Source organism: Schistocerca americana, chromosome 3 (genome assembly GCF_021461395.2).
Source record: "Schistocerca americana isolate TAMUIC-IGC-003095 chromosome 3, iqSchAmer2.1, whole genome shotgun sequence".
Classification (NCBI taxonomy): domain Eukaryota; kingdom Metazoa; phylum Arthropoda; class Insecta; order Orthoptera; family Acrididae; genus Schistocerca; species Schistocerca americana.
In genome coordinates, this window is record NC_060121.1 from 961,443,863 (window position 1) to 961,457,168 (window position 13,306).

At 44.7% G+C, this 13,306-nt stretch overlaps 1 protein-coding gene across 1 annotated transcript in view; it reads right to left on the reverse strand.

Annotated features, from left to right (window-relative positions):
• LOC124606587 (facilitated trehalose transporter Tret1-like) overlaps window positions 1–6,096 on the reverse strand; it is a 60,136-nt gene extending 54,040 nt beyond the window's left edge. The window contains exons 1-2 of the mRNA XM_047138573.1: window positions 6,084–6,096; window positions 1,747–2,108 (exon numbers count right to left, since the gene is read on the reverse strand). Coding sequence (XP_046994529.1) covers window positions 1,747–2,108; window positions 6,084–6,096 — 375 coding nt within the window. The remainder of the gene's footprint in view (window positions 1–1,746; window positions 2,109–6,083) is intronic.
• Between the last annotated feature and the right edge of the window lie 7,210 nt (window positions 6,097–13,306).

Genomic DNA, 13,306 nt, shown 5'->3' on the forward strand with positions numbered 1-13,306 from the left:
AATGCACAATTGGGACCATCTGGACCCCAACACTCTGCCGTTTTGTCCCTCTCGCTCGGTACTGTCCAAACCTCCACCCTTCGTCGCCAGAGGACCACTCGCCGCCAACTCGGCACCCCAGTATCTCTGGCGAGGCCAATATCGACCTTAACACTCGCGGCCAGAACACAATCGCGCCGAAAATCGGCACAAAACAAACATCAAGGAGCCGTCGCGCTCTTACAGAAATGTACATATTTGAGTGGTCTCCGTTCTGTCGAACATGTCCAATAGAAAAGACACCACTCAAATATGTACATTTTACGTTTTCAAATGCGTTTCAAAGTGCACTGCTCCTGATTTCTCTTTCCATTATCAAATTCAAAGTCAAAACTGTCTCTGATGCATTTATCCTTCCAAAAGCCAAACTGGTCGTCGTGTAAGATATCCTTAGTTTTGTAGGCGCCCCGGTGGTCCCAGTCGCCTACGGTGGACTGGAGGCCGAGCGGTGACCTCTCCATTTGACAGGATGCTAGGAAATGACTGTGGAGGCACGCATCAGAAACGCCAAAGAAACATCATTAATTCATGACACCTTTATTCCTGCCGAGTACAATGTGGCTCGCATAACACAGTATGGTTGAGCTTGGTGATATCAACGACCTTCCCCAAGTCCTCACTGACTCGTACTGATGACACCAGCTCCGGGATGCACCAGACTTGCTAGCGCAGCGCCGCGTGCTGTGACGTAGCGGAGGAATGTCCTTACTTCGTACTTCGGCCACGCGTGGCTGGTGGCGCCCGGCTGACCGATGCCCGTAGGAGGCTCCGGGTTGGAGTCCCGACGCTGTCGGCACGAGAAGCGTTCTCGTAGTGCGGAGTGTACTGTATCCCACCCCGTCTTCTTCCCTGCTCCTCCTGACGGCTCGTCCGCGGTTGACGGGCGGAACTAGCTGCAGTTCCCCAGCGCCGTCGGCTCACGCGGTTGTGACGGCGGATGCACAGGGCCTAGGCCCCGCACGATCTCGACGACGGCTCACTGATGTGGTCAGCATTGGCGACGAGCGAGTCTGCCGCTATGTCTGCTAATCCTGGGTGATGATTGACAGCGGCAGCAGAGAGGACCGGAGCTGCTACTGTCCCCTCACATCTACTGCTGGATGGGCCACCCTTGCTGCAACATCTCCTTGATAAAGATTAACATGTCGATCACCGAGCTGAGCGCTACGCAGAGACCCAGTACACATCTAACTGCAAGTCTAATTGCGACTGTCTTGTTGCTATCAAAGATGGTCTATTTAAAGGAAGCACGAGCGACGTCCTGACGTCATGCTCGTTTGTAATGAACGCATTCGTTCCACTTATACAGCTGACTTACCTGTCGTACTCGCCCTTTAGGTGTTCTTGAGACAGAGTTACGTGTTGTTACGGCAGACTTATGCGAAGTTGTGAAATGCAGTACAGCTGACGCTATACCTCTGTCTTACACTCTACGAAAGTCTCTGTCTACACAAATCAGCGTGCTAAGAAGTTCTCTCTCGCCTGTTGTGTGCAACCAAGTCACTGCCCCTGCGTGAGGACACATTCCGATACATGCGCAATCCTCTTACCTCTTGGCTAACCTGCTGCCTCTGGCTCTCGCCATAGGCAACCAAGCTTTGACAATATACCACGTTTCCAACTCTTTACTATTCCGCGACACTGCAGTTTCCTGTTTATTACCACGATGATTTCATAGACTCTCCCAAACGGAGTAGCCACTCATACCTGGAAGATCTCGGCGCCGTAGATGCCGAGCGCAGGCATGATGAGTCCGATGCCGAGCCCCGAGACGAAGCGCACGATGCAGAGCCAGGTGGGCGCGTGCTCGACGAACATGAGCGCGACCCAGCTGGCGACGATTGGCAGCGCCCCCAGGAGCGCCGTGGTCCGCCGCCCCACGCGGTCCGCCGCCCATCCGCCCAGCCAGGGACCCTGCGCCGCCGCCAGCGACGGCAGAGACCCCACCCACGACGCCTCGGCGGCCGTCAGGTGGGGGAGTTTGGGCACCGCCGGCGACGACCACGCCAGCACCACACCCATCGACATGATCCCCAGGCTCACTGCCAGAAGAGGCACCACGGTCGACACTCATGGCGAGGCAAGGCAATTCGAATTCTACACTTGGGGTTGATAAAAAGAATAATCTAACACCTCGTTCAATAAGGCAGGTATTTATTAATGATATGGCGGTACATATACAAAGATTAGAAAACTACTACATGTCAATATTTAAGCACAGCCCTCCAGCATAATACAGGGTGATTCAAAAAGAATACCACAACTTTAAAAATGTGTATTTAATGAAAGAAACATAATATAACCTTCTGTTATACATCATTACAAAGAGTATTTAAAAAGGTTTTTTTCACTCAAAAACAAGTTCAGAGATGTTCAATATGGCCCCCTCCAGACACACGAGCAATATCCACCCGATACTCCAACTCGTTCCACACTCTCTGTAGCATATCAGGCGCAACAGTTTGGATAGCTGCTGTTACTTCTCGTTTCAAATCATCAATGGTGGCTGGGAGAGGTGGCCGAAACACCATATCCTTAACATACCCCCATAAGAAAAAATCGCAGGGGGTAAGATCAGGGCTTCTTGGAGGCCAGTGATGAAGTGCTCTGTCACGGGCTGCCTGGTGGCCGATCCATCGCCTCGGGTAGTTGACGTTCAGGTACTTACGGACAGTTAAGTGCCAATGTGGTGGCGCTCCATCCTGCTGAAATATGAATTGTTGTGCTTCTTGTTTGAGCTGAGGGAACAGCCAATTCTCTAACATCTCCAGATACTGTAGTCCAGTTACAGTAGCACCTTCGAAGAAAAAGGGACCAAAAACTTTATTGGCTGAAATGGAACAGAAAACGTTCACCTTAGGCGAGTCACGTTCATACTGAGTTGTTTCCCGCGGATTCTCAGTGCCCCATATACAGACATTGTGACGGTTGACTTTCCCGTTAGTGTGGAAAGTTGCTTCATCCTAAACACAATCTTTGAAACGAAAGATTCATCTGTTTCCATTTGAGCAAGGATAAAATCACAGAAATCGATTCTTTTAATCTTATCAGCTGCAGACAGTGCTCGAACCAATTTCAGACGATAAGGTTTCATAACTAACCTTTTTCGTAGGACTCTCCATACAGTTGATTGCGGAATTTGCAGCTCTCTGCTAGCTCTGCGAGTCGATTTTCCTGGGCTGCGAACAAATGCTTGCTGGATGCGTGCTACATTTTCATCACTCGTTCTCGGCCGTCCAGAACTGTTCCCTTTGCACAAACACCCATTCTCTGTAAACTGTTTATACCAACGTTTAATACACCACCTATCAGGAGGTTTAACACCATACATCGTTCGAAATGCGCGCTGAACAACTGTCGTCGATTCACTTCTGCCGTACTCAATAACACAAAAAGCTTTCTGTTGAGCGGTCGCCATCTTAGCATCAACTGACGCTGACGCCTAGTCAACAGCGCCTCAAGCGAACAAATGTACAACTAAATGAAACTTTATAGCTCCCTTAACTCGCCGACAGATAGTGCTTAGCTCTGCCTTTTGTCGTTGCAGAGTTTTAAATTCCTAAAGTTGTGGTATTCTCTTTGAATCACCCTGTATAACACAAATGACTACAGCTGCATATGGATATCAAGGTCTTCTGTGTATGTTATCACATCACTCGCTACTGTCAGGGAATTTTCGAAACGACCCTTGTAGGCACGTGTAGGACATGTTGATACAACATGAACGACTGTCTGGTGTTCCATACCACAGTCGCACGATGATGATGATGATTGGTCCCACTTGAAGACAGTGCCTGCACATCTTCCACCTATAATCTTTGGACCTCTTATCTTTAAATGGTTAGGCAGGAGTCATAGGGACGGAAGCAGTGGGTGGTTCGTTCTGTAAATGTCGCCTTGGTTTCGGAAGGATTAGGCCTTATGAGCCTGTGGTTGAATTGGAAGGCTAACAACAGGTTTGGGTGTCCGTTGCGAGAGAGTGATGTTAACGGCGTGCTATATGCACTGACCAGGAGGGGGCTGTTTAAGTACGTGGTGGGGTGCAGGTTACACAGGAGAGGAGAGAGGACAAAGCCTTGGACCACACGTGGACTGGGGTGAAAGATCAGGGAATTGGTACAGCTTATGATGACAAACGATGGTCGGTTTGACAGAACGGATGCAATACAGCGAATATAGGGTCACTGGACGAAATATCTATCATCTGTCTAAAAGAACGGGCTGGTCGCCTTGGAGCACTGTAGGTGATTTAGACGATGTAGGTAGTCACGTGATCTGCACTGTGGATTTGACTCATGGCAGTGAAATGGTGCTAGTCGGTAGTGCAGGTCCCTGGTCCTGAAGCACACCTGCACTGGGAGGTTTCGTAACTGTGGTCTCTAGAAGAGCGTAGCGTTCCAAAAGATTGGAAAACGGCACAGGTCGTCCACGTTTTTAAGAAGGGACGTCGAACACATGTGCAGAACTATAGACCTATATCTCTAACGTCGATCAGTTGTAGAATTTTGGAACACTTATTATGGTCGAGTATAATGACTTTTCTGGAGGCTAGAAATCTACTCTGTAGGAATCAGCATGGGTTTCGAAAAAGACGGTCGTGTGAAACCCAGCTCGCGCTATTCGTCCACGAGACTCAGAGGGCCACAGACACGGGTTCCCAGGTAGATGCCGTGTTTCTTGACTTCCGCAAGGCGTTTGATACAGTTCCCTACATTCGTTTAATGAACAAAGTAAGAACATATGGACTATCAGACCAATTGTGTGATTGGAATGAAGAGTTCCTAGATAACAGAACGCTTCATGTCATTCTCAATGGAGAGAAGTCTTCCGAAGTAAGACTGATTTCAGGTGTGCAGCAGCGGAATGTCGTAGGACGGTTGCTATTAAATGGTTCACATGGCTCTAAGTACTATGGGACTTAACATCTGAGGTCATCTGTCCCCTAGACTTAGAACTACTTAAACCGAACTAACCTAAGGACATCACACACACCCATGCCCGAGGCAGGATTCGAACCTGCGACCGTAGCAGCAGCGCGGTTCCGGACTGAAGCGCCTAGAACCGCTCGGCCACAACGGCCGGGCGTTGCTATTAACAGTATATATAAATGACCTTGTGGATAACATCGGAAGTTCACTAAGGCCTTTTGCGGATGATGCTGTAGTATATCGAGAGGTTGTAACAATGGAAAATTGTACTGAAATGCAGGAGGATCTGCATCGAATTGACGCATGGTGCAGGGAATGGCAATTGAATCTCAATGTAGACAAGTGTAATGTGCTGCGAATGCATGGAAAGAAAGATCCTTTATCATTTAGCTACAATATAGCAGGTTAGCATCTGGAGGCAGTTAATTCCATAAATTATCTAGGAGTAAGCATTTGGAGTGATTTAAAATGGAATGACTTTATAAAATTAATCGTCGCTAAAGGAGATACCAGATTGAGATTCATTGGAAGAATCCTAAGGAAATGCAATCCGAAAACAAAGCAAGTAGGTTACAGTACACTTGTTCACCCACTGCTTGAATACTGCTCACCGGTGCGGCATCCGTACCAGATAGGGCTGATAGAAGAGATAGAGAAGATCCAACGGAGAGCAGCGCGCTTCATAACAGGATCATTTAGTAATCGCGAAAGCGTTACGGAGATGATAGATAAACTCCAGTGGAAGACTCTGCAAGAGAGACGCTCAGTAACTCGGTACGGGCTTTTGTTGAAGTTTGGAGGACCTACCTTCACCGAGGAGTCAAGTAGTATATTGCTCCCTCCTACGTATATCTCGTGAAGAGACCGTGAGGATAAAATCAGAGAGATTTGAGCCCACACAGAGGCAGACTGCCAATCTTTCTTTCCACAAACAATATGAGACTGGAATAGAAGGGAGAACCGATAGAGGTACTCAAAGTACCCTCCGCCACACACCGTCAGGTGGCTTGCGGAGTATGGATGTAGATGTAGATGTAGATGTAGATGTGTGTAATGTAAAAATGGATAGATGAAAACATGGTTTCATAGCTCAGATTTATTTTGTAAAAATCTCACAAAAGATGGTCATGCTTGACATCAGTCATGGGAATCAACATTTGCTTGACATTCACAGACCTTGCAAGTCTATGTCATCTTCGCCGCGCGGGATTAGCCGAGCGGTCTGAGGCGCTGTGCGGCTGGTCCCGGCGGAGGTTCGAGTCCTCCCTCGGGCACGGGTGTGTGTGTTTGTCCTTAGGATAATTTAGGTTAAGTAGTGTGTAAGCTTAGGGACTGATGACCTTGGCAGTTAAGTCCCATACGTTTTCACACACATTTGAACATTTTTTTGTCATCTTCCACAACATTAGCTCACTCTCTAGTGATGCCTGTTGTATTTAAAATATATTTCAAGAAATGTGATGTCACAAAATTAACGATAAGAATCTGTTTAATAAAAGAATTAAGCTGCCTGAACACTAGAACGTTTTTCATTTATATTAGTATTAATTTAAATGAGCCTTTCAGTTACAAAATAAATTTGTCTGAATTTATATTTGTGGTGTCACCGCCAGACACCACACTTGCTACGTGGTAGCCTTTAAATCGGCCGCGGTTCGCTAGTATACGTCGGACCCGCGTGTCGCCACTATCAGTGATTGCAGACCGAGCGCCGCCACACGGCAGGCCTAGAGAGACTTATTCGCACTCGCCCCAGTTGTACAGCCGACGTTGCTAGGAAAGGTTCACTGAGAATTACGCTCTCATTTGCCGAGACGATAGTTAGCATAGCCTTCAGCTAAGTCAATTGCTACGACCTAGCAAGGCGCCATTTATCCTTTGCTATGTATCTAATGAAGCATGTACAGTAACAAGACCAATGTTCACCAATTGTGGATTAAAGTTAAGTATTCCAGCAGCTACGTACTTTTCTTTATAGCATTCATTACGTATCCTGTTTCAGACCTCACGCCAGCCTGCGTGAGTTTAAGCGCGTGCCTTTCGGTTACCCGTCACTGTGGATTGGCTGTCTTGCCAGTCCACAACAATATTAATGTGGTAGCAACTATGTATGAATGCACAATTATGTTCACAAACCTATGTGCCATCTCAGCAAAGACACCACACAGAATCCACAGCCGTGATACATTTTATAGAAACTGAAGGTGGAGAGGGGCGAAAGGAACGAAAGTGAAGGAACTAATGGTATCAGCTGCATTGGGAATTTTTGTCGAATCAGCAGTGATGGGTGAATGTGTACTACGCTGGGACTTGAACCTGGCATCATCATCATCTTACTAGGTGGGTGCGTTAACCACTGTACTATCCAGATAGACACAGTGTTAAATCTAAATTCAGCGTGTGCTCTCTAATTTTAGATTCCTGCTGGAAGAAGAGACACCACGCATTCATATAATTGATTCACCTTGATGAACAATGAATCCACAACCTGCAGTGTGGATTCACATTTACGTTCGACCTCCAGCAGGAATCTAAAATTAGCGAGCGTGGAGGACAAGGAGGGGTATTGTGGATTGCGGATAGGTGGCGCTAGATGGGAGTGTGAGTGTGAGTCGGCCGATGAACGTAACAAGATAGCATACTAAGCAGGATATCCCTGATTCGCATCCTGGTCGAGCACACATTTTAACTCGTCACCACTGATTCCGCAAAAAGTCGCGATGCAGATGATATCATCAGTTCCTTCCGTTTCCTTCTCCCCTTCCACTTTCAATCTACAAAAAATAAAATATGTGAACTTTTACGAAACTTACGACGAGCAAGATTTTTTTTTTATAACACGACTCATCTCGGAGGAATTCCTATGCTGATTCCACAACTGTTCTTAGATTTTTCCAGAGTGTCATATTTCAGAAGTTATGAAGGATTTCATATTCTAGCTTGTTTTTCAGTAATATTAACCCAGCTGATGCGTCTGAAACGCAGTTCTACTTGTAGAACTTAATGTTTATCAAGTAATTGAATCTGAATATTATGCAGCATCCTGTGTTCAGATGTGTGATAACTTTTGAATTAGCCAATGAACTGGTTACTATACAGGGTGTAAATGATGACTTCTCACCATCTACCAAAAGGGTGGAGGGGCAGTCAAACAATTTGATATGGCATCCTTGTGGCCTATCAATCCAGGAAATAACCCGAATGTGGCCTGCAAAAGCCACCTAAGTTACAACGTATGCGTGCCTTGTAAGATTTTCAATGTCCTTCCCCTGTTTTTCACCGCCGGCTTAGAGCCGATTGTATAAAGCGTTTAACCTTAGGTTAAAACAGAAAATGACCTTAGATCAAGCTTAGCCTGGAAATCTGCATTACATAAACGTTAATGCTAGATCATATCACCGTGGAGTAGGATCATATTTGACCGACGAGAATTCGCAGTTGAAAGTCAGGTTTAGCTCTAATCGTCAGTTTATAGTCTACTGGCATTACCATTCATCGCTTTTGTTTTTAACAGATACCAACGGGAATAATAAAAAAAGTTGTTATTAACACAAAAAAGGACAAGTAAATATGCGACTACGCTATTTCCACTCTGCTGATGCTCAAAATACTTTTTTTTTTCAATCCGGAAGGTTAGATTAAGGTAGTTAGCAGCTATCGGGTGTACGTAATGGCAACGGCATTGCCGCAGTGGCTACAGCGGTTCCCGTCAAATCACCGAAGTTAAGCGCTGTTGGGCCTGACCGACACTGGGATGGGTGACCATCCGGGCCGCCATACGCTGTTGAGAGGTTTTGGGGTGCACTCAGCCTCGTGATGCCAACTGAGGACTTGCTCGACCGGATAGTAGCGGCTCCGGTCAAAGAAAACCGTCATAACAACTGTGAAAGAAGTGTGCTGACCACACGCCCCTCCAATCTGCATTCTTAGCTGTGGATGACACGGCGGTCGGATGGTTCCGTGTGTACTTAATAATTAGTCTCATAAAAGCTCTTGGGAGAGGACTGGTAATTTATGTGATTATATGAAAGGCATTTTACAGATACTTAGTAGCAGGGTAAGAAAGAAGATTTCGAAATATTTGCAGTGAACAGTTAAGCATTGGAATTTTGACAGCAGTCAATAACGATTCAACATTACTTAGCCATGATGTTTCAGAAAAGATAGTCAATATTCAGGAATATGACAGGAATGGCCATTTGAAACAAAAAAGTCAAGCAGACATGGGGTCTAAAATACATGCCTTAAGATCTATGAGCAATTATTGATCTTTGATACTGTGAAACAAATCTCTTCTACTGGAAACTCTTTGCTTTCCATATTTTGGGAAATGGTAGTATGGACCAAAACAAGAAAAAAATGTCCCGTAAACAAGTGCTCTAAAATGCATACCTTAAAAGTTATGAGCATTTGTTCATTAGAAGAGTTATGTTTCAAAGTAGCAAAGATGAAAAAGTGCTCATAGTTGTTAACGTGTGCATTATAGAGCACATGTTTACTGGACATTTTTTTCTTGTTTTGGTCCATACTACCATTTCTCAAAGTATGGAAAGCAAAGAGCTTGCAGTAGAAGAGATTTGCTTCACAGTATCAAAAATCAAGATTTGCTAATAGCTCATAACGTATGTGTTTTAGGTCCCACGCTTACTTGACTTTTTTGTTTCAAATGGTCATTCCTGCCATATCCCCGAATATTGACCATCACTTCTGAGACACCCTGTATATGTTCTCATTCTGCTCAAGTAACAGCAACTACGAAATTCGAATGAAATTTTTAACTACCGAACTGATCCTTAAACAAAGCCACCTTCATTCATTTCTGTTGCTCAGATTTTGCGTTGTGGACTTTCGTGCAGAAGGCCACATGTGCGAAACCACGTCAATTCTTGATTTTTTTCCCATTTGTTGTTACTTTCTCCACGTTACTAGTCGTAAATATAATGATAACAACATTAGCACACCATTCCATACCATTGAAACCATACCACACTCTCCGCTTTCGGAACGTTATGGTAAAAATGGGCAAAATTCTGTGTGCAATGATGCCACGCGACATGAATTACGTTGTTTCCTGTCGTTTACAAGTATCTGAGCATTCAGATATACCCACTGAGGATGTCGATGACTGGACCTAACGAGTTCCCCGTACATTCTGTGAAAGTCTGAACCCACTCTTGGAACTACATAACAATTTGAAACTTCCTGGCAGATTAAAACTGTGTGCCCGGTCGAGACTCGAACTCGGGACCTTTGCCTTTCGCGGGCAAGCGCTCTACAATCTGAGCTACCGAAGCACGACTCACGGCCGGTACTCACAGCTTTACTTCTGCCAGTATCTCGTCTCCTACCTTCCAAACTTTACAGAAGCTCTCCTGCGAACCTTGCAGAACTAGCACTCCTGAAAGAAAGGATACTGCGAAGACATGGCTTGGTCACAGCCTGGCGGATGTTTCCAGAATGAGATTTTCACTCTGCAGCGTAGTGTGCGCTGATATGAAACTTCCTGGCAGATTCAAACTGTGTGCCCGGCCGAGACTCGAAATCGGGACCTTTGCCTTTCGCGGGCAAGGGCTCTACCATCTGAACTACCGAAGTACGACTCACGCCCGGTACTCACAGCTTTACTTCTGCCAGTATCTCGTCTCCTACCTTCCAAACTTTACAGAAGCTCTCCTGCGAACCTTGCAGAACTAGCACTCAAAGAAAGGATACTGCGGAGACATGGCTTAGCCACAGCCTGGGGTATGTTTCCAGAATGAGATTTTCACTCTGCAGCGGAGTGTGCGCTGATATGAAACTTCCTGGCAGATTAAAACTGTGTGCCCGGCCGAGACTCGAACTCGGGACCATTCCCTTTCGCGGGCAAGTGCTCTACCATCTGAGCTAAGCCATGTCTCCGCAGTATCCTTTCTTTCAGGAGTTATAGTTCTGCAAGGTTCGCAGGAGAGCTTCTGTAAAGTTTGGAAGGTAGGAGACGAGATACTGGCAGAAGTAAAGCTGTGAGTACCGGGTGTGAGTCGTGCTTCGGTAGCTCAGATGGTAGAGCACTTGCCCGCGAAAGGCAAAGGTCCCGAGTTCGAGTCTCGGCCGGGCACACAGTTTTAATCAGCCAGGAAGGTTCATATCAGCGCACACTCCGCTGCAGAGTGAAAATCTCATTCTGGATACATAACAATTTATTTAAACTGAGGTTTCGTTTGGAGAAAAGTACTGCAGAGCAGTTGGAACTAAGGCTTAGAGACTACCTGATGAAACCAACCAAAAGAAACCAACCACTGACATGTGCATGTTGCTGTTAACCTTAAGATTTTACGCCACTAGAACCTCTCAAATAGTGATTGGTGATCTCCTTAAATCAGACATAGCAACAGCTTGCAGAGCTGTCCATGAGGCATCGGCCTTACGACAGATTTAAAGTCAACAGCAACTTTTCTCCATGCCTTTATTTTGTTGGCTACTGTAACTTAATCAGTTTTTTGGATTCAGTATGTTTATACTGGCCTAACACAATTTCCAGCAGCAAATCTTTCTCTCATTGAGAGAAATTTGACGATCGTTCCATTTTCTGTTTGGTTGCTCCCATTATGGCAAGACACCTTCGATAATCATTACTGCGTATTGCGATGCACGATAAATATCTGAGGTCGAAGCTAAATATTCGTGTCGACAGCCAATTTTAGCCGTCTTGCTAATCTTGTTATTTGCTACCTAAGATCAAATCTGAACCTGCTTCGGTGCATCCAAGGTTAGCGTTATACAATATAGTTGAGTCCTGAACATAGTTCAGTTTCTTATCTAATGTCAAATTTGATCTCCAATCGGTGATGTTCATACAGCCGGTCGTTTAAGTCAGCTATTTCGTTAAAATTATTAAACTTTGCAGTGATGGTAATGAAAGGAAAAGACTTTTGTAAACGCTGTGCACACACTAATTTCAATAACCCTCAGAAGCACAATAGATTCACAGTAAGAAGGCTAAACAAGGAAAACGATTTAATTGTTAATTTTATGTTAAAATTCAAAAATTTTGAGGTACAGTTTACGCAAACGATACTCTTACATTTTGAAGTGCAAGAACAAGAGGTTTCTAATATTCAGGAACGACTTTATCTAAAATCTCTCATGGCGCACATGTGCTGTAACTTTAGGTCGCTTTTGTAATCCTATTTGAGGCAGTTTCCCAGCGTCACTGTGATACGTTGTAAACAGTTCTTCACAGCCTGTAGATCCTCGATTCATGGTCGCGAAATACTGGATTATGTATTAAAGTGGTTTCAATATTCTAAACATGGATTACTTAAACAAATCATAAAATACAACTTCAGAAGCATCTATGAATTGAAAAAGGATCAGCAATATTGTTATGGTGTCATAAATATGTCTATGTAATAGAGAAATGGAATTCACTTTTTATAAGTTTTGGTTAGGATCGAGGAATTTGTTGTTAGGTGTCACGATCGACTTTAGTTCAGTAATCGATTATTAAATTGCTCGCTGTGTTGACCATTTGCAGTAAGGTATGTGGCCGATTGGGATTTGAATACATATTTCTGGGAGGAGTGCTCTGAAAAGATCAACGCTGCACTATATACTTTCCCAGACGTTAAATGCTTTCGCTCGCAGTGATGCTTCTGAGACAGTGGTAACGATAAACACTAAGCTTTAACCATTGTCCGAAAACTGGTTGACGCACAGATTCCTGTGGAGTTTGGAAGATACGGTGTAGAAATAGTGACATGCTGAGGCGTTTTTGAAGTTTATGTGCCTCAAACTGAAAGACAAAGTCTGTATACAAACTGCTCAAAACATGTTTTGCACCATCTGTTCATCTGCATCTGTGTCTTGGAATGGAACTGAATGGAATGAAAGACTAAGCACTAGGAAAAATAATTTCATTGTAAATTTAAAACAAAACAATAACCTAAATAAAAGTAATCTCTTCAAACGTCCACATATTTTACTCTCCTGTAAAATCAAAAACTGCTTGAGGCGTAACACCTAGGTTTGTTTGTCGCCTTTTGCTTCATTCCCTACTCTCAAGCAATTTCTTAGCATCAGAGAAATTCTGTCACCATGACTGTGGCAGCGTCGGATTTCTGGTCGTACTGCAGATCTTCCTGTCGAAATTGCCATAAGAATATACCGGTACTGTTATGATGACTACAGAAAAGAATCAGAAAGGAGGATTTAATGCAATTTGATGTATACTCCAGCACAAATCAAATTTGCGTCAGCTTTTCCGTTATGGGAGCGACTAATCCACTGTACCGGATTATCAGTGTGAATAGCATTGTTACACATGAAGAAATATCTGAATTGAAATACGAGGGCAGTTCAAT